General features: G+C 44.3%; 1 protein-coding gene and 1 non-coding gene across 3 annotated transcripts in view; one reads left to right on the forward strand and one right to left on the reverse strand.

The window, feature by feature from the left end:
• The window catches only part of SMC5 (structural maintenance of chromosomes 5), a 56394-nt gene that overhangs the window by 16835 nt on the left and 13499 nt on the right, over positions 1-26060 (forward strand). For both annotated transcript variants that reach the window (XM_001505331.5, XM_007655541.3), the window contains 12 exons: positions 1071-1232; positions 2488-2559; positions 4935-5190; positions 6353-6507; positions 8339-8452; positions 9566-9660; positions 10077-10209; positions 15006-15179; positions 15313-15482; positions 19055-19178; positions 20081-20203; positions 25655-25780. In XM_001505331.5, coding sequence (XP_001505381.1) covers positions 1071-1232; positions 2488-2559; positions 4935-5190; positions 6353-6507; positions 8339-8452; positions 9566-9660; positions 10077-10209; positions 15006-15179; positions 15313-15482; positions 19055-19178; positions 20081-20203; positions 25655-25780 — 1704 coding nt within the window. The remainder of the gene's footprint in view (positions 1-1070; positions 1233-2487; positions 2560-4934; positions 5191-6352; positions 6508-8338; positions 8453-9565; positions 9661-10076; positions 10210-15005; positions 15180-15312; positions 15483-19054; positions 19179-20080; positions 20204-25654; positions 25781-26060) is intronic.
• LOC114808251 lies at positions 24785-24922 on the reverse strand. The gene has a single exon (XR_003756098.1). It is a non-coding gene; the product is annotated as a small nucleolar RNA SNORA7 (small nucleolar RNA).

Genomic DNA, 26060 nt, shown 5'->3' on the forward strand with positions numbered 1-26060 from the left:
GGAAAGTATAGGGTGGATTTGGGAAATAACATGGAGGAAAAACCAATGAGATTTTTCGTGAGAATGAAAAGAGAGCGAGAAATCGTGCCACGGTTGCGGGCTTCCAAAACAGGAAGGACGGTGGTGTTGTCAACTCTGATGGGCGAGTTAAGTGGAGGAGAGGATTGAGGAGAGATGTTCAATTCTCTTTTTGACATGGAGCTTGAGGTTCTGGCGGGACATCGACATGGGGATGTCTTATAGGCAAGAGAAAATGCGAGACCGCAGATGGTGGAGAAAAGGCCAGGGCTAACAAGATAGATTTAGGAGTCTTCCACATAGAATTGGTAGCTGAAGCCATGGGAATGTTCCCCAAGGGAGCCGAGTATAAAGTAAGAAGAGTAGGAGGAGACTGGGAGGGCCATCCACAGTTAGAGCACAGTAAGTGCTTAATATGACTACTATTACTAGAACTAGAAAGAGCAGCTGGAGAGCTAAGAGGAAACCTAAGAGGGAACTGTGTCAGTTGAACCAAGATTAGGTTGCATTTCCAAGAGCAGGAAGTGATGAAGGAGGGACTAGAAGCCATTAGATTTGGTGAGGTATTGGTTTTATGGGCACTTTGGAGAGCGCAGTCTCAATGGAGTGAAAGGGGGAGGAAACCAGATTGTAGTGGAGTAAGAAGGGAGTTGGAAGAGAGGAAGCGGAGGCAGAGAAGGTTATTCAACCAACTCATTCCAGGAATGAAAGTAGGCAAATGGGGCAGAAGCTGGGGCTCCAGTGGGATCCGGAAGAGGCTTTTTTAGTAAGGGGGAGAGGTTATCGTAAGCAAGGTTGAATTTGAAGTAGTCAAGGTTAGCCTGGTGCTTGGATTTCCTCCAGGAGCGCTGTGCGGCAGGAATGACCAAAGCATAAGGTGATCCGGAAGTTAGGGGTTCCTGGTACAAGGTGGGTGGAGGGCTAGAGGAGTAAAGAAGTTGAATTGAGTGGAAGGGTTGGAGTTGAGGAGGTGGATTTTACAAATTACACTGTGTTTGTTTCAAAGCCTAGACTGAGACCACGTTAAATCCCCTATTCTGAATCCTTTCAAGGAATACGAACACGTTCGCAAAGAGCACGAAGAGGCAAAACAAAAACGTGACTCCAAAAAAGAAGAGATTCGAACGCTTAAAGAAGCACAGTTCCCCTTAACACAGAAAATCAGTGAAATTGATCAGCACAGTAAGAACCTGGAAACCCAAATCAAGGAGACGGTACTGTGTTTAATATGGATTTCTAGCCAGATACTTGCCTGTTAAGCAAGGCTAAAGCTGAATGTGGTGCATGGGATATGTTTCTTTTACCACTGTACTCATGTGCCAGCCGGAGGTGCACTTGAGTTTTTGCAGCGGTGGTGATTATTTGCCCTGAGCCATCCACGTTCTCTCTCCTAATCACTTAATGCCCAGGCCCTTATTTTTATTTTTTAATTTAGGGTATTTGTTAAGCACTCACTATGTGCCTGGCACGGTTCTAAGCACTGGGGTAAATACAAGCTATTTAGGTTGGACACAATCCATGTCCCACGTGGGGCTCTCAGTCTTAATCCCCATTTAGCGGATGAGAGACCAGAGGCAGCGAGGAGTTAGTGACTTGCCCACGTTCATACAGCAGGCAAGTGGTGGAGCCGGGATTAGAACCCCGGTCCCTCCGATTCCCAGGCCTGATTATTTGTCTGCTCTGTGACCTTGGGCAAGTCACTTAACTTCTCTGTGCCTCAGTTTCCTCATCTGTAAAATGGGGACTAAACACCTGGTCTCCCTCCTACTGAGATTGTGAGCCCCGTGTGGGACCGGGACTGTGTCCAAACTGATTATCTTGGACCTACCCCAGTGCTTAGTACAGTGCCTGGTACCTAGTATGGGCTTCACAAGTTCCATAAAACAAAAAAGCAAAACTGGTCAGTGTTATAATTACAGCCAATTTTCTTCAGATATTATTTTCCATGTGCCCACTGGCTCACCTAGTAGTCCTAGAATCATATCCCACCAACTCTGTCGCGTGTAGTAGTGAGACAATTGGATTTCTGTCATCCGTGTTAATTCAGAATCCTTATTTTAGTCACTGGTTTCAATCTACTTCCCCACCAACCTTTGTCTGTAACTCGTGATAAGTAGCAAAGGAGTTGAGCTTTAGTTTTGATTTTTTTATTATTTTTTTTTCCCTCCTTGGTACCCACTGGTTAAAGTGCTCATAGGAGTGAGCTGGCCAAAAGCAGGCAATCAGGCAATCAGAGGGAAAAAGAGATGATGACCCAGAATGTCTGGACAATCTGTAGACTGGATAATCAGCCCTTGACTCATCAGGTTTTGGCCGAGTATAAGCATTTTGAGAACATAAGCTATAGGTCCAAAGATAGGTGATGTTTTGGTATTATTTCAAATTTATGATATTGCCCTGACATTTTAAAAATGTAAGTTAACTCACTGAAAGCAATTTGCCTCAATCGCTTTTGGTTTAATCTTACAGACAGCAGCTGCCAAAGAAACATCTCAAAAGTGCAAAGAAAAGCAAGATGCCATGGAAAGGAAAGATAAACAAGTAAGGAAACGTAATGAGATGTTGCTTCTGTAACTTGATGATACAGGTATTGTGACCTCACCCTAGAGTGTGGACTCCTTAGGAGTGTGGGGACCGATCTGGAAACCCCTGTACCTTAGGGGGGTATTGCAGCGATTCCCTGAGCCTTGCCAGGTAAGCTCAGAGAGTCCGTGAATTCCTTCTGAGCTCATTCTGGGCTAGGCATTAGCTTTAGGCTTGCCTGACTTGAGTCGGGATGGGTTGTAGAATGGTGCGGTCTAGGCTTGGCCCAGCCATGCACCTATCATAATAATTAGTAATAATTATCCTGGTATTTGTTAAGCATTTACTATGTGCCACACACTATCCTAAGTGCTGGGGTGGATACAAGCAAATCAGATTGGACACAGTCCCTGTCCCAGGTGGGGCTCACCATCTCAATCCCCATTTTACAAATGAGGGAACTGAGGCCCAGAGAAGTGGAGTGGCATGCCCAAGGCCAGCAGCAGACAAATGGCAGAGTCGGGATTAGAACCCAGGACCTTCTGGCTCCCAGGCCCATGCTCCATCCACTATATCCTTCAATCAGTGGTATTTATTAGCACTTGCTATATGCCGAGCCCCTGAGTACCAACCGAGTTGGTAAACACCTACCCTGCCCACAATGAGCTACGTAGTGTTTCCCCTCCACCTGATCAGGGCTGTCGATGGTACCAAGCCAAATGCTGAGTCTCATGATTTTGGCTCACTTTGTAGCCCTCTAGCTCTTTCTCCCTTATCAGGCTTCTGGCCCATTTAATTTGGGCTGTGCCTTGTCTGTATTTGGCAAAGTGCAACAAAAATCAAAGAGGAGGCAGATTTTTCAGGGAGGCTCTGAAGATTCAGAAGGATGTCATCTGCTTTATTTGAACCTGAGGCAGGAGGCTTGACGGTGAGGTTCAGTACGGCGGTTAGCTTGGGAGGAACGAAGGGTGAAGAGAGCAGGTGTATAAGAAGAGAAATGTCGCTGGAGAGCCTTAAAGTCAGGAACATCTCTTGGATGGGCAGGGAGATGGAGAATTTTTGGTGCACAGCATGATGCGTTCCGAATGCCATTTTAGGAAGAAGATCTGAGCCCCCGAGTAGGGTAGATTGAAGATGGGAGCGGCATCAGAAACCATTGAGGAGGTCCATAAATTATGTCCCTAAATTATTTATATTAATGTTCATCTCCCCCTCTAGACTGCAAGCACGTTGTGGGCAGGGAATATGTCTACCGCCTCTTGTACTCCCCCAAGCATTTAGCACAGCACTCTTCACTCAGTTATTGACTGATTGGAAAATGCCTGTCAATTCCCAATATACTCAGCTTCTCAAATTCTCAGGTACTAGGATTTTTTAAATTGTGTTCTTTCAAGCACTTAGTACCACACTTTGCATGCTGTAAGCACTCAGTAAATGCCATCGATTGATGGATTGATGATTGGAAGATGTCTGTAGTCCCCCATATACCCAGCTTTTCTATTCCTCAGCTACCAGGACCCCAAGGAGGAGGGCTGGGCTAGCAGTGCTCATGTTGGTTGCAACTGCTCCCTTTCCCTCCTTGCCTCATCCCAGCCAATATCTAAAGAAGTCAGAGTATTTTCCTTCTTGGAGAAGCGGTGTGGCATAAGTGGCAAGAGCGCAGGTCTGGCAGTCAGGGGACCTGGGTTCTAATACCAGCTCCACCACTTCCCAGCTATGTGACCGTGGCCAAGGCCCTTCACTGTGCCTCAGTGTCCTCATCTGTAACATGGGGAGCTCTTCCTTGTACTCAGACTATGGGCTGTTTGTGGGACAGGGACTTGAAGTGTCTGACCTGATTATCTTGTATCTACCCCAGCACTTAGTACTGTGCTTGGCACATAGTAAGGAGTTAACAAATGCCACAATTATTATTATTACTATCATTATCATAGTTATTATGATTCCCCCGCTGTAATATCTTTCTCTAAAGCTGTGGCCCTATCTATAGCATAGGGAATTCTTCAGTAGTGAAGCTTTCACACTGTAACCCTACTGTGTCTCTTTTGCCACTTGAAGTATAAATTTAGGGACTGTGAAGAGTGATTATGTACTTTCTGTGTTCTTTTCAGAAAGCTTGAATCAGTCAATTACTGGTATTTATTGAATGCTTACTGTGTGCAGAGCACTGTACTAAGCGCTTGGAACAGACAGTATGACAGAGTTGGTAGACACCTTCCCTGCCCACAACAAGCTTATAGTCTACAATAGTTACTGTCTCCTTTAGTTGCTGAGGCGTAAACAAAAGCCCTTGGATACCTTTGTTGTTTAACTATTTTAATGTACCACTAATTTAGAGTACAAAGGATACAAATTAAATGATAGCCTGTGGAAAATATTTCTCCTCTTAATAGATTGAAGAAAGTCAGCAGGCTTTAAAAATAAAGCAAGTCCAAGAAATGGCCCGTCAGGAGAGAATCAGCAATACTCATAAAATGATAGAGGACTGGCAGAGTGAACTTAAAAACACAGGAAGCAGTGAGAATCTTCAAGCCCAAATTGATTTGGTTAATAACGATCTGAGATGTTTGGAAGCGGAAAAGGCAACAATTGATGGTGAAATCGCTGATCAGCAAAGAGAAAGAGAAAATCTAGAAAGAGAAAAACAAAGTAAGTTTTCTTCATCCTCTCTTTACTGGGCAAGCATGGTGTCTCTAAGCATCCTAAATTTTTACTGATGCCAAAGGTGAAATCTGGATGCTGAAGAGGAATGTCATCTTGAGCCTGCTTGGCTCTGAGTAGCGTAGGGGAAAGGATGACAAAAAAACTCAAAACCATATTGTTGGGGAAGGGAGGGCATTTTTGAAGTCCAGAGGAACACATCTGGGAGGGGCGACAGGTTTCTATCGTGGAGGACGAAATAACTCTCACACCCCCACCCTGGCCCCCGAGAGTCCTTGCTTGGGTGTCCCGGAAGGCATTTGAGTCCACATAGGCCAGGAGAGGATCCTAGCCCATATCTTTCTGAGGGCTTCTCTGATTGTGGGTGACTTTATAGTCCTACATGTTTAACGAGCCTTGAACAGCCTCTTTTCCCGTATATCAGATGAGTACAAGCCCCAGCAGAGAGTTAGTACCTCGACTCTAAACTCTTGTTCATACCTGGCACAGTGCTCATAATGAGGGAATGTAGGAAAAGTGCAAAGTTTGGCTCTCTATCTAGAGACCTATATTTTTGGACCTGGATGTCTCTAAAACTGGTTCGACTTGGGTCCTGGGGCTGGCCCAAGCGTCAGCAATCCTTGTTCCTCGCTACCTGTTTGTCCCTGCTACAATAACAATAATAATAATAATGATAATTGGTATTTAAGCGCTTACTATGTGTCAAACACTATACTAACTATAAGAGTAGATACAAGATAATCAGGTCCTACAGTCTAAGTAGGAGGAAGAACAGGTATTAAATCCCCTTTTTTGCAGATGAGGGAACTGAGGCACAGTGAAGTGACTTTCCCAGGATCATACAAAAGACGAGTGACTTAGGTCCCCTGACTCCCAGGCCCAGGCTGTATCCACTAGTCCATGCTGCTTCTATGCTCACGGCCTCACTTTCAGGGACTAGAGAAAGCAAAGCTGTTTGACTTCTATTCTTCCGTATTTGTTGGTGTTTTTGCATCCTTAATGACTTGCTGCATATACACCTCAGACAGTAGCTGGGTTGACATTCCGTGGTTGCATTAAGTACCGTGATCATCTAATTCTCCAAACAAGGTTTTCAAAAAAGTGTTGTTGTTTTTGATTTTTTTCCCCCCTCCAAAAAACACCACCAAAGGTATGACCGATCATATTCAAAGTTTGGAAAACCAGATGAGTCTGAAGGAAGAGAAGTTAAAAGGGAGATACCCGGACACATATAATGCTATAATGTGGTTAAGAAAGAACAAGGACAGGTTTAAACAGATGGTCTGCGAACCCATGATGCTTTTGGTAAGAAAAAATGGTTTCCTTTTTGCAACAGCTGCTAGTTTTTATCTCTACAGTCACAGGCCCATTTTGATTGAAATTCTTACAACAGAAATTCCTCAACTTCCAACCATTTGAGTTATGACAAACAGCACGAATGTCATTTCTGAATTGGTGCCTTTGTTTCAAGTTTCCAGCCCGAGAGCCAACTCTACAACTTCCAGTTTGAGTCTTAAACTCCGTCCCTCCCCTCATGGTTTTCCTGTCTCCCCCCGCCACCCACTCCCTCTTGATCAGTCCATTTCCGTCCTTCCCTGCCATCGCTACCATACAGGCCCTGCACCAGTCAGGCCCTAGAGGCCGAGAGGGACCCAGGGGTGGTGGAAGAGCTGCCGGCTGCCAAATACTGTGCTGTTTAAACAGTTTAAACCAGAGTAATTGAGGGGGATGAGGAGACGGGCTGGCCTCGGTGTGAGGAGAGGAAACAGGAAAGGGTGGGGGAGAGCAAGTAATTGCTGCATCAAGCTCCACAGCAAAGCTGTGTGAAAAAACTAGGTCAGAGTTCAGAGGGTACATACAGCTCTGTATTTTTGACTCTTATGTGATTTGGATGCCAAGAGGATCGCTCTTTGTAATACAGAATTCATCAGTGAGGGTATATTGTTCACCTGTAATCATCCGAGCACAAAATTCTAAGTCATTTTGGTAAAAAAAAAGAGTGCCTGATCTTGGTTCATGAACCAATAACCCACGCATAGTGTTGTCCCTCAGGAGAAAATTGACTCACTTCCAACATTTCATTCATTTAGTCGTATTTATTTGAGCGCTTACTGTGTGCAAAGCACTCTACTTCAGCACTATATAACAGTAGACACATTCCCTACCCACAGTGAGCTGACAGTTACAGACTGTAACATTTAGACTTAAGACTCACTTTTCAGGAGCTAATTATGCCATAAATCTGAGCAGCACCTGTATATCAAAGCTCAAACACTTTTACGTACATGAGGTTATTGCAAACGTGCTTAATGCACATTGCAATTCAGCGGCCAGAGTGAGTATTTTGTAAGAATAGCTATAGTGTGGTATAGTCTCTTGCTGTCTTTGATGTTTCAGGTAATAAAAAATGTTTGATACTATCTGTGATCGTTTTCTAAAGTACTTATTGAGCTGTGTCTGTCAAAGACTGGAAAATAATAGCCATAAATGCTATAAAATGGTGAAAAGAATGAAAAATATTGTAAGAGGAGGCTCGTGACTAAAAATTGACAATGAAGCAAGAATGACAGCAAATTCTGAACTAATATAAAATCAGGCAGAAGTAATGTTTTTGAAGAGCTGTTGGGTGTCACCCCTGTTCTTTTCTGAGAACTGTTGACTTAACACCTGGAGCTTCTATGAGCTTCTTCCTAGAGCTGTTCGGCGGTTTGTTGCATTTAGGATGTCTGGCATACACTCTGAAATCACAATCTAAGCCACTTAAAAAACACGAGGAAGCGTTAAGAAATTAGACCAAATGGGGAATTTTTGATGATCGAGTAGCTGTATAGAGTGAGTTAGTGCATTTCTGAGTGTGAGCAAAAATGCTTAACCAAAAAACACCACCTTAGCTCCCTTTTTAAAACCCTGAGTTTTTAAAAATATAAATGTAGGGTTGACTATATCTGGACCTTCTTTGGAGAGTGCGTATTCAGCAAGGATTGTTTTCTTCATTTTGGGCCTCAAGGTAATAGCAGTTTTCCAGCTGTCTTTTGATCTACAAAAGATTTGCATTTCATTTGTTACGAACACTTTTGGGGAAGCCATTTGATGGTCACAATAATAATTATCTGTGATATTCTTTTTATCCGATTAGATCAACATGAAAGACAATAGAAATGCCAAATATGTTGAAAATCACATTTCAGCAAATGATATGAGAGCCTTTGTATTTGAAAATCAAGACGATATGGAGACATTTCTCCAAGAGGCAAGTATTTATTGATACAACGTATTCAGGCCAAGACTTCCTAGGCTCCACAAACCTCCCCTCATAGAAGGGGCAAGGAAAATTGTTCTTTCAGGGGCTGCAGAGTCTTGTAACTGAAGAGGCGAATTTGGGAATCAATCATATGTATCGAGCACTTTGTGCAGAGCACTGTACTAAGCACTTGGGAGAGTTGAGTAAAATAGTCAGTAGGCCAAAGGAACTTATAGCCTAGAGGGAAGAGGACGGATGGGGTTTTTTTCTTTTTTAGCTATTTCTGTCTCTTTTCCACTGCCCACTTGGATATAGGGGAGAGCAGGGTGAGCAGACAAGGCAACTTGTGTCCCTAGGCAATAAATAGACCAGGTGGGCATGGTCCCAAAATGTATTCACGAGGCTGTAATCCCTTGGAGGGCGGTCACTGTGGGGCAAAAGGCAGCAAAACCTGACTCTGATGTAACAAAATAATTACCGTCGACCCCAGTTTGACATCTTTGATTCGGCTGTCACCCTAGGTGTAATAAGAAGAATTCTGGTATTTAAGTGCTCACTATGTGCCAAGCACTGTACTAAGCAGTGGCCCCAAAAGGAACTGGAGTTATGATACGCATTTCATATTCGATTTTAATAGGAGGAGTTAATTTCTCTTGATTTGAAAAGGCATCTAAAATGGGAGGAAGCAGCATGGCTTAGTGGAAAGAGCACAGGCCCAGGGATCAGGAGACCTGGGTCCTAATTCCCGTTCCACCACATGCCTGCCTTGTGATCTTGGGCAAGCCACGTCTCTCGTGTAAAAATGGGGATGAGATACGAGATGCCTGCTCTCCCTCCTACTTAGACTGTGAGCCCCATGAGACATAGAAGCTGTCTGATCTGATGGCACCAGCCCTCACTCAGCACAATGCTTGGCACAGTCAGGGCTTAACAAATGCCACAGTTATCATAAGCAGAAAAATAATGTACTGAAGGTTCCAAACTACTAGAGATGTACGGTAGCCTTATGAATTCTTACCATGGAAACATTTACTTCAGTGATGAATTTATTTCGTACATAAATCTGTGATTTAAAACCAGATTTTTCTTTTATGTCATTTGGTTTGGTTTCCTTACGTTTAGGTGCGTGACAATCAACATCTGAGAGTCAATACTGTAATTGCTCCCAATAGCTCACATGCAGCTAAAACACCATCAAGATCTCTGGACGAGCTGCGGTAAGTAGTAAAACTATTGCTTTAAATTCTTTACTGTTGTTGACTGAGTGATATTTTTGATTTTTACGTCCACTCAGTTCTGCCATACCGCATGTTTTCACTATGCACTTTGGCTAGAATGTTGTTAGGGAATTGGCATGTTTGGATATAGCATGCTGAAATGTTGGAAATTAGGCAGTTCTATGCCAGATAGGGTGAGTAGCCTGGATTTTCCTTGATGTGAGCTTCTGCAAGCATATAACTGACACATTATGGGAGAATGGGGGGCATGTTTTAAGTGTCAATATTCGTGATTGTTCTTGTGTTAATAGTGTAGGGCTGGGCTTTTTATGTAGTCTTTGTTTTGAATTTATCAAAATGCTGTAGAAAAGACTGACTCATCTATATGTGACATTCTTTTTTATTTCCTCCCTCAGGCAATATGGATTTTTCTCTTTCTTGCGAGAACTATTTGATGCTCCTCAGCTTGTGATGAGTTACCTTTGCTTCCACTATAACATTCATGAAGTCCCTGTAGGAACAGATAAGACCAGGGCTATGATTGAGCAGGTGAGGAAGTGCTAAATCTTGACTAGAATTATGTTTCTGTGGACAAGAAACGCCATTTCAGGTTTGAGTCTAAGTAGAATTGCCAGGTGTTAGGTAGGATCTGAAGGAGAATTTGTGTTCTCCCTAGGCTGAATTTGGAGCTGTTTCTCCATATACCCATAAGCCGGGATCAATCCCAACGATCCTGTATAAGAATCGAAGGAAACTAGAGATTTAGAAATCCCATCCAGGATTCCATTCATTTAAAAAACAACAAAATTTCACTGAAGTCTTTGCTGTTTTCCACTGGTTTCATACAACAACATGGTTAGGGGGATGTTGTAACTTTGTGAAGGAATCTCTTTATAATATATGGGTGGGGGGCATTGTGGGGGGAGAAGCTGATAGGCTCTAAAATTTTTCTCTTGTCCTTTGACTGTTCCATTCCCTGACCCATCCAAACATCAGGCAGGCAGTTGCCATGCAGCCTTCCTTTGCTATCCTCTCTTCAGTCTAGCCTACATAGAATTGTCTGCTCAATTCAGTCAGTGGTATTCATACCTCTTCATATACGACAGGCGATCACTCTCCCCACCTTCAGAGCCTTATTGAAGGCACGTGTCCTCCGAGTGGCCTTCCCTGATTAAGCCCTCTTTTCCTCTTTTCCCACTCCCTTCTGCATCACCCTGATTGACTCCTTTAATTCACCCCTCCCTCAGTCCCACAGCACTTATGTACATATCTGTAATTCATTTATTTATATTAATGTCTGCCTCCCCCTCTAGACTGTAAGCTCGTTGTGGGCAGGGAACGTGCCTACCGACTCTGTACTCTCCCAAGCGCTCAGTACAGTGCTCCGTACACAGTTAAGTGCTCGTAAATACAATTAACTGATTGATACAGGGCGAGATAGACTTTAAAATTAATTCATTCAATAGTATTTATTGAGCGCTTATTATGTGCAGAGCACTGTACTAAGCGCTTGAAATTACAGATCATCCTCCTAAAATGATATTCAGAAACTCCCGATCATCCCTCTAGACCGTGAGCTCCTTGTGGGCAGGAATTTTCATACTTTATTGCTGTACTGTACTTTCTCAGGTGCTTAGTACAGTGATCTGCACACAGTAAGCGCTCAGTAAATACGATTGAATAATTGAATTTCGCTCCAGGCTCTACTCCAGATTTCTCTTCTTCACCTTCCCCCCTCTTGTCTTCCACTGCATTCCAGTTCGTTCTGATCCCTCTTCCCAAGCTAACCTTCTCACTGTTAATCACTCTCACCTCCATGCCCTCTCCCCACTGGAAACTCCTTTCCCCCCACGAATCCACCAGACCATGTCCCTCCCCACCTTCAAACACCTCCTGGAAGTAGTCCCTGACTAATCCCCACCTCTTCCCCAACCACGTCATTCCATAGAACTTATACAGATATACACTTATTTAGTCCTCATTTACTTTCATTGTTATAAATTATATCTTTCACCCTTGTTCTTACGAAATATATACTCTCTGTGTGACTTTCTGCCTTCTATCTCTAATACACTCTGATGTCCAGATCATCTTCCTAAAACATCACAAGCCTCGCTCTTGACACTCTTGCTTAAAAAAAATCTTTGCTCACAGTCTTCCTCTCCCTGGAACTTCCCCCCATTTTGAATCTTCCAGACCAGATCACAGCCCTCACTATCTTCAGAAGCCTCCTGAATTTCCACCTCCTCCAGGAAGCAGTCCCTGATTGATTAATTTTAGTAGTGTTAACTGAACAACCACTCTTAGCACTTATTTATATATTACTCTATGTATTCCGCTGATTTATGCAATACTCTTAGCATTATTATTATCATTATTATTGTATTCCTTAAGTGTTTACTATGTGTCAAGCCCTGTCCTAAGTGCTAGGGTAGACACAAGTTAATTAGTTTGGACATAGTCCCTGTCCCACATGGAGCTCACAGTCTAAGCAGGAGGGAGAACGGGCATTGAATCCCCATTTTGCCAGTGAGGAAACTGAGACTCAGAGAAGTTAAGTGACTTGCCCAAGGTCCCACAGCAGGCAACAGGCAGAGCAAGGATTGGAACCCAGGCCATGGTGCCTCACCTCTTTCTTGCCTCAGCATCACTGATTGTAAATAATGTGTGTTGACGTGTCTCCTGATAGAGGGTGCACTTCTTGAGGACAAGTAGGGAAGTAGCGTGGCCCAGGGGAAGGAGCATGGGCCCGAGAGTCAGAGGCTCTGGGTTCGAATCTAGGCTCTGCCATTTATCTTTTTTTTTTTCTTTTTAAGTGGTATTTTTTAAGTGCTAACTATGTGCCAGGCACTGTACTAAATGCTGGGTAGATACAAGCTAATCAGATGAGTTAATAGATAAAGTCATTTGCCCAAGGTCACACAGCAGACAAATGGTGGAACTGGGATGATAAACCAGGTCCTTCTTACTCCCAGGCCCATTCTCTTGTCACTAGGCCACACTTCTTCGCTTTGCCTGCTCTGTGACCTTTGGCAAGTCACTTCACTTCTCTGTGCCTCAGTTCCCTCATTTGCAAAATGGGGATTCAGTGCCTGTTCTCCGTCCTACTTAAACTGTGAGCCCCATGTGGGACCTGATTAGCTTTTATCTACCCCAGTGCTTTGTACAGTGCTTGGCACATAAGGGCTTAACAAATATCATTAGTAGTATTATTAAGGACCATGCCTCTTTCTTAGATTGTATGCTCTCAAGCTCTACTAGGAGGAGGAGGAGGAGGAGTTTTTATTAAGCACTTATTGTGTGCAGAACAGTGCACTAAACACTGGAAAAAGAAACTACAGGAGGAAATTAAGACACAGACCCTGTGCCTCAAGGGGCTTGTAATCTAGGTGGGGGAAAGGACTGGAGACAAAGGCATCGGGATCAATGAAACAAACATAAAAGCAAATACGCAATAAGCAAAATAAAAACCAAAGTCTGTAGGGACCTGTGGTTAGAGGAGCAGAATGCAGAGCGATTCAGAGTCCACAGCATACCTTTATCCACAGCAACGGCTACCACAGCCACTAGCTTTCCTCAGACTCTCTGAGGTCTCGTGCTACAGGTGCTGTTCACATTCCCACTGGGGCAGTGGAAAGTGGGGTGGGATGGGGGTCTCCTGAATGGGGCGGAGGGGAGCCTCGGGGAGACAGCGTGGCTGGGGTACAGAGCAGGCTGCAGGCAGGGGCCCTGGCTGGTGGGGAGGGAAGACAGGTCAGACGCGGGGGGCCGCTGCTGGGGCAGGCGTGCCAAGGGTGTCCCAGGACACGAGGCTGGAGTTATCAGATGTTTGACGGAGCCGAAAAGGCTCCCTTGCGGCTTTTAATAATGTTGGTATTTGTTAAGCACTTACTATGTGCCGAGCACTGTTCTAAGCGCTGGGGTAGACACAGGGGAATCAGGATGTCCCACGTGGGGCTCACAGTCTTAATCCCCATTTTACAGATGAGGTAACTGAGGCACAGAGAAGTGAAGTGACTTGCCCACAGTCACACAGCTGACAAGTGGCAGAGCTGGGATTCGAACTCATGACCTCTGACTCCAAAGCCCATGCTCTTTCCACTGAGCCATGCTGCTTCTCTAATAATTATGGTACTTGTTAAGCACTTAGTATGTGCCAAGCGCTGTTCTAAGCGCTGGGGTAGATACAGCTAATCAGGTTGGACATAGTCCCTGTCCCACTTGAGACTCATATTCTTAATCTCCGTTTTACAGATGAAGGAATTGAGGCACTGAGAAGTGAAGTGACTTGGCCAAAGTCACACAGCAGACATGGGGCAGAGTCAGGATTAGAACCCAGGTCCTTCTGACTCCCAAGCGCATGTTCTATCCACTAAGCCATGTTTCTATCTGTCCTGGGGCATGCCAGGGAAGGCGGTTCACTTGGCTGCCGTGGAGGAGGTGGGCGAGAATGAGAGTGCGCAGAGGCTGAACTGCAGAATCTGGATGTTTCACTCAGCCATGGTGGTGGGGAGGGGCCGAGAAGGCAAGGCAACTGCTTTTTACACCATCAGTTGGCCCAGTGCTCTGCAGACGGGCATCTCAATAAATAACTGTTGACTGAGATTGCAAACTCCTCGAGGGCAGGGACTTTGTCTTCTGATTTCAGTGTATGCTCACAAGCACAGGTAGAGTGCTCTGCACACAGTAGGAAATTCATGCATTCTAATGATTAATCAGATTAATTATAAAATGGTAATTTTATAGAAAATGAATTGATTAATAATAACAACAATGCCATCTGTTAAGCACTTACTATTTGCCAAGCACTGTTCTAAGCACTGGGAAGGTACAAGGTAATCAGGTTGTCCCACATGGGGCTCACAGTCTTAATCCCCGTTTTACAAATGAGGTAATTGAGGCACAGAGAAGTTTACTGACTTGCCCAAAGTTACACAGATGACAAGTGGCAGAGCTGGGATTAGAACCCATGACCTCTGACTCCCAAGCCCGTGCTCTTTCCACTGACATAGTTCTGTAGACGAGCTGGAATTAAATTCTTAGCTCAGATATTTCTACTTAAACTTAGAAGCCCCAGGAGATGCTATGACTTCCCCCAAATTGCATGACTTTTTGGTATAGCAGAATTTTCAGGTCTCTTTTAAAAAGAGGCTTTAAAAGCCTCCAAAAATCTGTCCTAAACTCGGCCAAGATGTCTCCGAAAATAAAAATGACCTAGGGATCTTGGCTAGTTGCAGTTCATCCCTCCAAAACTTAGTTACTAATTTTCGTTCTATTCATCATCCTTTTAAAATATTCACAAGGCATAGTTACATCTCTGTTTAATCTTTGTTTTTCACTTGTAGGTTATACGGGAAACCAACTTGAAGCAAATTTATACAGCTGAAGAAAAGTACTCACTGAAGACTTCTTCATACTCAAATAAAATTATTTCCAGTAACATAGCCCTAAAAGGGGCACAGTTTCTCACCGTTTCTGTGGATGCCGACAAAAAAAAATATTTGGGAAAACAATTACAGGTTGGTGTTTCAGTTTTGATTATTAGAGAATGATGTTCAGAGCAGCAGTTGGTAATGAAAGATATCGTAGATGATGGAGCAGAAGGAACTCCTTTTAAAATGTATCTAAATTTTTAATCTCTCCCTTTTGCAGGAAATTGATAGAAAATTGCAAATACTAAATACAGTAATAAAAACTTTACGGGAGAAGCTCAGTTGTATGGAACCCAGAGGCAATGAACTCCGGCTGCAAAAGAAAGAGCTTCTTGAAAAAAAAACAAAGAAGAGACAGCTGGAACAAAAAATTATTTCCAAGCAGAATAGGTATTTTCACCAAAAACTCATAATGTTATTGTTTTTCCTCCCCCGTTTGGGTAAATGATAGATTACTAGCCTAAATCTACTCAAACAATGAATGATATTTTAATTCCCCGAGTCAAAGGTTTTGATGAATGATCTTAATCCAGTGCCTGTGATTGCTATTTCAAGGTTTTATTTTAGCAAACTGCAAAATGTCATGTAGGTCTCTGGCGAAGTTAATTTAGAAACTTTGACTCCAGCTAGGGATTAGCAACCTGGGCCTAGCAGGCCAAATCTGGGTGTGGATCTTAGATATGAGTCTGCTTTACCTGAAAACATCCGAGGGGCCGTGTGCCCACCGTTCAACCCGGTTACAGTCCTTGAAAATGTGGTTACGTCGTGGATCACGCTGCACTTAGAACAGTGCTTGGCACATAGTAAGCGCTTAACAAATACCATCATTATTATTATAAAATACAATTAGATAGGATCTGTTCCAGATCCAGCCTCGGTGGGATGACCGAATACTACCCGTAAATAAAAACTGCTTTTTTTCCCACCCCCCTCTGACCCTTCTTATCCTTTTTCTTTTTTTATGATATTTGTTAAGGTGCTTACTATGTGCCAGACACTGTACTAAGCACTGGGGCAAATACAAATTAATCAGGTCCCTGTCCCACATGGGCCCTCCCAGTCTTAATCCCCATTTTCCAGATGAAGGAACTGAGGCCCAGAAAAGTGAAGTGACTTGCCCAAGTTCACACAGCAGATAAGTGACAGATCCGGGGTTAGAACCCAGGTCCTGACTCTCGGGCCCTGGGCTCTATCCACCAGACCACACTGCTTCTTATCCCTCCCGACACTGTTTTCCTTTCTCTCCATTCCCTTCCTAGATCCCGGCCTTGATCTGTCTCCCTGGTCCCCATCACCTCTCCCATGCTCCAGTGATTTTCTTTTCTTTTGAAAAGCTAACCACAGTGACAGTTATTGCTGCAAGCAAAGCCCCCATCCCCCCACCCCACACTTCTTCTCACCTGCTACACCACTTCCTCTTTACCCTTGAGGGGAAGGAGGAGGAGGAAGAGGAGAAAAGTCAGAACAAGATAACCCAGCAGAGACAGTCCCATGCCAAGTGTAGAAAGAAGAGACTAGATAGGGGCTAATTCACTAACTGCCTATTGAATATGGTACTTGGGAGAGAGCAGTAGGAAGAGTAGAGCAGTTGGAAGTCAGAGGACCTGGGTTCTAATGCCGGTTCTACCACATGTCTGCCGTGTGACCTTGGGCAAGTCACTTCACTTCTCTGTGCCTCAGTTCCCTCATCCGTACAATGGGGACGAAGACTGGAAGACCCATGTGGGACACGGACTGTGTCCAAACAGATTATCTCAGATCTACTCCAGTTCAGGGCCTGGCACATAATAAACGCTTAACAAATACCATTAAAAAAAGAAGCAGTCAGATGGGTAGGAGGAGAACTTGGTGAGCACCATATGGGTAAAGGCCAAGGTGAGAGAGCATTTCCAGGAGTAGGGAATGGTCAGTATTGTTGAAGGTGTTCAAGAGGTCAAGGAGGATTTGGGCAGAATGTAGCCCATTGGACTTGCTATCGGAGATGGAGATTGATGACCTCGGGGAGTACGGCCTCAGTGGAGCCAAGCAGGTGAAAACCAGATACGCTCCTCCACTAGATTGTAAGCTCTCGGGGCAGGGATCGTCCCTATCAACGCTTTTGTATCGTACTGTCCCAAGTGCTTCATGCAGTGCTCTGCACCCAGTAAGTGCTCAAAACATACCATTGATTGATTGATTGAGAGTTGATGCAGCTTAGAGTGAAGGCAACGGGGATATACAAACTGTTCAAGGAATTTGGACAGGAGTAGGAAGGAGCAAGGAGATTGGGGGTAGCCACTAGGTACCGTGGGAAGCAGTGTGGCCTAGTGGAAAGAGCACGGGCCTGGGAGTCAGAGGACCCGGGTTCTAATCCCAGCTCTGCCACTTGCCTGCTATGTGACCTTGGGCAAGTTACTTAACTTCTCTGTGCCTCAGTTCCTTCATCTGCAAAATAGGGATTCAATGCCTGTCCTCCCTTCCTACTTAGACTGCGAGCCCCATGTGGGACCTGATGATCTGGTATCCACCCCATGCTTAGTATTCATTCATTCAATCCATTTGTATTGATTGACGGCTTACTGTGTGCAGAGCACTGTACTAAGCGCTTGGAAAGTACAATTCAGCAATAAAGAGAGACGATCCCTGCCCACACCGGGTTACATCATAAGTGCTTAACAAATCCCATTATTATTATTATTACTATTAGTATTCTTATTATTAGAGAGGGCTTTTTTCCATTAAAGAAAGGCTTGAGCATTTTTTGAAGGCAGAGGGGAGAAGCGAGGGGTTGAAGATAGCGATGAGAGTGGGAGCAGTGTAAAAGGGCATGGGGTCCAGGGCACAAGTCAAAGGGGAGCAATTTGGGGAGCAGGCTGAGAGACCTCTTGAGGCAGTTGGGACGGAAAAGAATAAGGGCATAAGAGCGCCCTGGTGAAGAGAGAGTTAGTACTTGGGGAAGTTCACTCCCAATGTAAAGAAGCAGCATGGCCTAGTGGCAAGAACACGGGCTTGGGAGCCAGAGGTCGTGGGTTCTAATCCTGGCTCCGTCACTTGTCTGCTATGTGACCTTGGGTAAGTCACGTCACTTCCTCTGTCCCGCAGTTTCCTTATCTTGGGGATTGAGACCGTGAGCCCCGTACGGGACAACCTGATTACCTTCTATCTACCCCAGTGCTTAGAACAGTGCTTGGCACATGGTAAGCGCTTAACAAATACCATAGTTGTTATTAGGTATCTCTTGCCAGTTAAGTAATCGGCAAAGTCATCCAGAATTAGAGAAGGAAAAAGGGGTAGGGTTCCTGGGAGCTTGAGGTGGAAGTTAAAGGTCTGGAATAGTTTGGTGGGGGCTACAGGCATCAGTGACAGATGTGTAGGCATGTGGCTGAGTAAAAGAGTTGGCTAAACAATAGTAGACCAGGGTGAATTGAAGCAGCAGCGTCGAGCCCCACGGTACTTACACACACTGTTTCCGCTGGCTGTGATTTATTTTACCGACTCGTGTGCTTTCCCAAATGCTTGGTACAGTGCACAGCACCCAGCAAGCACTCAATAATGAATGCCATTGAGGATGGATTGAGATGGATTCTGGATTCCCACCACCAATGCTCAGCCGCACACATGCGGGACCGGGGCAGAAGACTTGGGAGAGTGATCCAGAGCTGGCGGGTGGTGGTGCCAGAGTGACGGGGGAAAAACGGAGGATAAGGAGTTTAGCAGAAAGGCGGTGTTGAGGGCATAGATTTTAGCATCAGGGGAGGGTGGAAACTCTAGGAGTATAATACCGAAAACATAGTCTATACCTAATTAAGAATTTCCAAACAGTTGTGAAACTCTTTATAGGATGAAAGGAAAATTCAAGGTAATATTTCTACCCTTTTTATTTTTTTTAAACCAATTCTGATAGTGGTAATTTATGATAGAGTTACTGGTAAACCTTTTTGTTGAAGCATTTCATGATCACATTAATGAGGTTTCTCATATAGTTTAAAGCTGATGGAACAGGATGTCTTCAACCTTGAAGAGGCGCAGCAGGAGACAGATGCCAAAATCAGAGAAATTAACATCCAAAAAACAAAACTTGTTTTTGAACAAACACAATTGATTAAGGTATGGCTTTCTCTGAACTTCTGTGTCTTCTGAAAAGCAGTGGGGCCTAATTGAGAGACCAGAGACCTGGGAGTCAGCACACCTGGATTCTAATCCCGGCTCTACCACGTGTCTGCTATGTGACCTTGGGCAAGTCACTCGACTTCTCTGTGCCCCAAGCTCCTCATCTCTAAAGTGGGGCCTCAATACCTGTTCTTCTTCCTACTTAGACTGTGAGCCCCATGTGACCTGATTATCTTGCGTCTACCCCAGGTCTTAGTACAGTGCTTGGCACATAGTGCTTAGCAAAAACAAAAATAATAATCCCATTATAATTAAACAGGCTTCAGTGTATCTGGAGAAGCAGCATGGCCTAGTGGATAGAACACGAGCCTGGGAATCAGAAGGACCTGACTTCTATTCCCGGCTTTGCCACTTGTCTGCTGTGTGACCTCGGGCAAGTCACTTAACTTCTCTGTGCCTCAGTTATCTCACCTCTAAAAGGGGGATTAAGACTGTGAGTCTCATGTGAGAATTTTTGGACTGTGTCTAACTAGATTATCACATATCTATCTCAGCATCTAATACAGTGCCTGGCACATAGTAAGTACTTAAATACAAGAAAATTAAAAATATACTCTTGTGAATTTTTGCATGAATATGTATTTTATAACTTGAAATGGCTGGTGTTCAGTCTTTTCATTTCATGTATGTATCTCTTTGAGAGTTAATTTCCTAAAAAATATATCCTTTAAAATTTGGCTGCAAGAAGCGGTTGCATGGTCAACCACAAATGAAGTGCATTGTAAAATTATTCATTTGTTGTGTTTGATTCCTGAGTTCACCATGTATGAAAGAGGTAGACGTGAGCAAGGATGCCTTTGTCAAATCTGAAGACATTGTTTTCTGGTTTCCTTTTCTAGACGTACTTGAAATTGAACATCCGTAAGATGAACTTGGTTCTTCAGAACACTAACGTGATCTCTGAGAAAAATAAAGTGGAAGCTGAATATAAAGCAAGAAGCTCACAACTTTATATGTTAGAGGTAGGTTTTGACCTTTCATTCTTAAAAAGGCACGTTAAAATACAGCAGGTTAAAATTTCACTGTGCAACTGGCTACTGGTTGTTTACTTATTAAAATCAGAAGTGAAATATTGATCACTTTGCTCAAAATGTGGAAATTTTGCATCCTTCCTTTAAAAAAACTCCACCACTTGAGATAACTAACTAGATCGTTATCTGTGTTTACATCTCATCCCCTGGATACTGAAGTCTTCAATCAATATGTACTACCTGATAATGTATTTGATTGCTGTTTCTCTATCCTGTAATTACAAGTGAACAGCAAATTGCTGCCTATTTTTCAGCAGCACCTTTACCTTGCCTTTGTTGGCTTGTTTCAGGGGCTTTAGTATAGTGTCAATTTAAATCCATTTCTTATATGTTTACTGTGAAGATACAATAAAACCCGGGAAAACACACTAAAGTAACTCTAGAGAAATCATCATCAAAATCCAGAGATGACTGTCATCTCCATAGAGAGTTTTCAGAGGATAGAATGTCCCTAAAGTCTTGGATTATATTCTGGGATTACTGCTTTAGATGATTTCTAATTTTTTAATTTGTCCCTTTATTTTATAAATTATAGAAGTGAGGTTTTACAGGATAACATTTTGTTGGTTCTCTAGGAAGTGCCAAACTGAGTCAAGCCTGAGTCTCATTACTAACTCAGCAGCTCCTTCATTCTGGGGTTTTGAAGAATGCATTCCATTCTGTGTGTTTTTACCTTTTTTTTTAATATATAATTGTAAATTCACTGTGGGCAGGGAGCGTATCTACAAACTCTGTTATATTATGCTCTTCCAAATGCTTAGTGTAGTGCTCTGCACACAGTAAGCACTCAATAAATAGGATTGATTGCTCAGTAACTGTTATGCTCAAGATTCCAGTGAAAAATCAGGGTTGTGGATTACACGGCCTTGGGTGTGATTAGCAAACTTAGTGGTGTGAGATTAAGAAATCAAATCAACTGTAGTAAAACATTTAGGCGGTCCACATAGGCAAAGCCCAGAGCATCTGTCTACGGTAGGATCTCCCCCTCTAGACCAGAAGCGTCTTGTGGGCAGGGAACGTCTCTCCCGGCACTGTAGAGCTCTCCCAAGTGCTTAGTACAGTGCTCTGCACGCAGTAAGCACTCAGTAAATGCCATTGATTAACTGATTGATAGGTGAACTAAGCCAACATTTACTGGGCCCCGTTTAGACATACCATTGAGTTTGCTGGAAAGATTGCTCAAGAGTCAGTGGACTCTTGGTATAAGTGCCTTAGTATTGCACCTGTCAAAGGAAAGCTGGTTTTGAGAGCTGAGCTGAAATATGGCTGAGAAATAAGGGTTGATGCATGTATTCTCGATAATAATTATTATTATGGTATTTAAGCGCTTACTATGTGCCAGGCACTGTACTAAGCGCTAAGGTGGATACAGTCAAATCGGATTGGACCCAGTTCCTGTCCCACGTGGGGCTCACGGTCTCGATCCCCATTTTACAGGTGAGGTAACTGAGGCACAGGGAAGTGAAGCGCCTTGCCCGAGGCCCCACAGCAGACAAGTGGTGGCGCCGGGATTAGAACCCATGACCTGACTCTCAGGCCCGTGTTCTATCCACTATTGCCAGGTTGGTTAGGGAGATGACACCCTGGTCCAAAGTTCCAGGCCCTGCATTCGTCTCCCAGGAACACCAACGGGTCACAAAGTGCTGGGAGTGGGCCAAATCCAGCCCTCCAGTTGGTTTCATCAGGTTCATGGGCCAGGTCTGGACCACCCAGTCCTTTCACAGAATTGCAGCCGCTTCCACCTGTGGCGGCTGCTACTTGAATCCAAGCGGCAAGGGCTACATCCAGACCCACACGCCACTACTCAGAAGCAGTGTGGCTCAGTGGAAAGAGCCCGGGCTTGGGAGTCAGAGGTCATGGGTTCTAATCCCGGCTCCGCCACTTGTCAGCTGTGTGACTGGGCAAGTCACTTAACTTCTCTGTGCCTCAGTTACCTCATCTGTAAAATGGGGATGAAGACTGTGAGCCTCACGTGGGACAACCTGATTACCCTGTATCTACTCCAGCGCTTGGAACAGTTCTCTGCACATAGTAAGCGCTTAGCGGGTTCAGGGTTACGGCATGCCCGAGCAGCTGACTGTATCCATGGCTGATTTGGAGCCAGGTAGGAACCACTGTGGCTAGAAGCAGCTGCAGTTTAAGCCCCCTCCTTCTACCCCCTGGAAGCCCTTCACGCTGAGAGGCTAGGAAGGCAAGTGGGGTGTGGAGGAGAGAAAACCGTGTATAGTTGAAAGATGAAACTGCTTAAGAGGTTGGGCGCTAGGATGAGCCAAAAAGTCTTTGACTTGGCCCTCTCCTGACACACCCTAAATTGAGCCCCAGTCTAATCTGGTCGGGATTAGGAGGAGGCCAGACCTCTCTTTCCAGAAATATGGAAGGAGGGTCTCCTCAAGAAAGGCATTGGGGGCTTAGGGGGAAGAGCATGGGCCTGGGAGTCAGAGGACCTGGGTTCCAAACCCGGCCCTGCCGATTGCTTGCTGTGTGACCTTGGACAAGTCACTTTGCTTCTCCGTGCCTCAGTTTCTTCAACTGTAAAAGGAGGAGGGGTTAAATCCTACTTCCTCCAATTTAGACCAAGTCCCATGTGGGACAGGGACTGTGTCCACCCTGACAAATTTGTGTCTACCCCAGAGCTTAGAACAGTGCTTGACACATAGTAGGCGCTTAACAAATACCATTAAAAAACAAACAAGAAAACCCTTCATTTTGAGTGCAGGTTGAAAAGGTGATGGGGACTTTAGGGGACGAAATGGGGGCTCAAGGCTTGTAGGAGCTAAGAGGCCAGATAGCCATCGTTTTGCGTCTCCTCAGAGACAGGCGCTAAGCAGGGCTGAGGGTTTAGCTCAAAAATATGTGGAGGCCATTGTCCCCATGGAGTTGGCATTTATGGTCTGAAGACCTGCACAGTGAAAGTTCTGAATATGCCAGACTTGGGGAACCCAATCCAATCAGGGCCCTGACCTTCCCCTTTCTCCCCAAAAAAGGGTGGTTTTTTTTTTCATTTAGCGGTGATGTGGTATTTATTGAGTGCTCACTGTGTGTAGAGCACTGTACTGAGTACTTCCAGTGGATGAGAAGCACTGTCTACATGGGCAAAAGTGAAATCTTTGAAACTGACCTGCATACCATGCTACAGTGAAGTACCCTCTGCATATATCTGTTAATCCTCCTCACCTTTTCTTCCTCTGCACTGTCCTCCTCAGAGTAAAGCCAAAATAGAAAGTCAGAACTGATTGATGCTGTGGTTACATTTGAAAAGATTCAGGGAAGAATACCTGTGCCTGTAGGTAATAATGTTGGTATTTGTTAAGCGCTTACTATGTGCCGAGCACTGTTCTAAGCGCTGGGGTAGACATAGGGGAATCAGGTTGTCCCACGTGGGGCTCACAGTCTTCATCCCCATTTTCCAGATGAGGGAACTGAGGCACCGAGAAGTTAAGTGACTTGCCCAAAGTCACACAGCTGACAAGTGGCCGAGCCGGGATTCGAACCCATGACCTCTGACTCCAAAGCCCGGGCTCTTTCCACTGAGCCAAGCTGCTTCTCTCAAGTGAAGGTGCAAGTGAAGCTTGGAATTTTCCATTACTCAATTCTTTTGGTTTACAGGATACACGTAGAAATGCAGATGCCCCGGGTGGACCGTAAACCTATGCATCAGAGCTCTGAGTTGAGAATCTTTGTGTTTTTTAATGGTTAAATGCATTGTTCATGTGCCTCACTTCAGCCGTGCTGTAACTGAAAAATTCAAGCTGATTTGGGAAGTGAATTGAACAACTTTGTCCTGTGAAAAGTTTTCTACCCAATTTAGATTGGTAGCAAATATTTTATTGAAGGCATTTATTCGTTCTCCCACCAGAGGGCTCCCAAAGTGTAGGTTTTTTTCCCCTTTCATCTCAAACCCGCCTGCCCACGATATTTAGTAAGAATGATTTTTTTCCCAAGAGAAAACAGTAGTAGCAGAGAGTGAAATCCAGAACGGCAGGGTTTCAAACAGTGGGATCGCTTAAAGCTACCTGGGCCGGGGGTGGGGGGGATGGTCTCGGGGGGTCTCAGACCTCCCCCACCCCTGGGTGGTAGTTCACAGGGATGCTAGAGTCCTTTGAGGGCTACCTTCCCAGCAATATATGTCTACCCCACTTTGCCGGTCTGAGGTCATTATATGATGTATGATCAAGCAATATGTGTGTATTTTTAGAGATGTGTTCTTTCCCATGCTAATCGCAGTTCTTGTCCTGGTTTGCTGTTGCCGGTAAAAAAAAAAAAAAAAAAAAGACCAGTTGAGACGTCCTGGCTTATGCTGTCAAGTCATTTCCAACCCATAGCCACTCCATGGACACATCTCTCCCAGAGCACCCCACTCTCCATCTCTGCAAATCGTTCTGGTAGTGTGTCCATGGAGTTTTCTTGGTAAAAATCTGGAAGTGGTTTAGCACTGCCTTCTTCCGTGCAGTAAACTTGAGTCTCTGCCCTCGACCCTCTCCCGTACCGCTGCTACCCAGCACGTAAGTTTTGACTTGTGGCAGATTGCCTTCCACCCGCCAGCCACCGCTCAAACTAGGAATGGAATGGGTAGGCCTCTGCTTGACTCTCCCTCCCATAGCCGAGACTGGTAGAGTACTGGAAACTCTGCAGATGCGATCCTGAGAGGGAAGTCGAGACATAGTAGAAAGCAATTTTAGAGATGTTTTTCCTCCTTGTAGACAACAAGCACAAGTAGAGGATGAATTTATGGCTGTAGATAATTTGATTGCCACATTCTGAGCCGAAAAGTTCATGCTGAAAACTCCCATCTTTGCCAGAGTATATGTACTCCAGCAGTTCCCATTCTTTGGGGATGCTGCCATGCTTTTCCCTGCTTTCCACTTGTGGTGACTTTGCCCATCTGTTCCTGAGCTGGAAAAGCTGAGTCTTTGAAAGACTTCTGGTTGCACAGCTCCTTGACACTCAGAAAGAGGCCTCCGAGAATTGAATTTAGAATTCACTTTTTCCATAAAACACATTTATTTGGAGTGGTTTCGGTCCTGACCCATTTTATTAGTGGAGTTTGCATGTACTACATGTTGAAGTCTTTCCCTGATCTGTGCAAGTGTTTATCTATGATTCTCAAAAAGGCCAGAATTCAAACTTTGCCCCCGCCCCCACATAAATTGGAGAAATGTCTACTTAGTTATGCGAATTTTAAAAGTGAAATATAAATTTCAGCTATATGTTGAAATACTCTCTTTTTCTTTCAGAATTGCCCCTTTCAGTAGCTTGTTTTGGCCGAGTAGAGTCCTGGATTTCCTGTACCTATTGAACAAGAAGGCCTTTGATTAAAAAAGGGGCTGCAGTCCAAATCTCCAAAGCAATTTTATAACTTTCAGATTTTTCTTTTGGTTACAGCAACAGTATGTCGCCTTGGAAGAAAAGAAACGAAAATTATTGGAAAAGTGTAGAGAACTTCTAAGGAAAGCTAAGAATGTGTGTAACCTTAGCCCAGAACAATCTGTTCCTGTGGAATATCAGGCGGTAAGTATCTGTAACGCATAATGCAAAATATTGGTGCGACGATGTTACTAAGCCCGATCACTAACTTGGTTTATTTAAAAAGTTGATCTCCTTCTTCCTAGAATGTAGACAGCACTGATGTATTTTATTCCTCCCCTCAGCACTTAGGTATAACACTTATGAATAACTGTATTTGAATGCTCAGTTGCATATTCAGTTATTTATTTCATCCTGACATACTTGAACACTTTCTATTATATCCTCCTACTCACACTTTCATTTGTGTCTGTCCTTCTCTCCT

The sequence above is a fragment of the Ornithorhynchus anatinus genome, chromosome X5 (assembly GCF_004115215.2).
Source record: "Ornithorhynchus anatinus isolate Pmale09 chromosome X5, mOrnAna1.pri.v4, whole genome shotgun sequence".
Classification (NCBI taxonomy): domain Eukaryota; kingdom Metazoa; phylum Chordata; class Mammalia; order Monotremata; family Ornithorhynchidae; genus Ornithorhynchus; species Ornithorhynchus anatinus.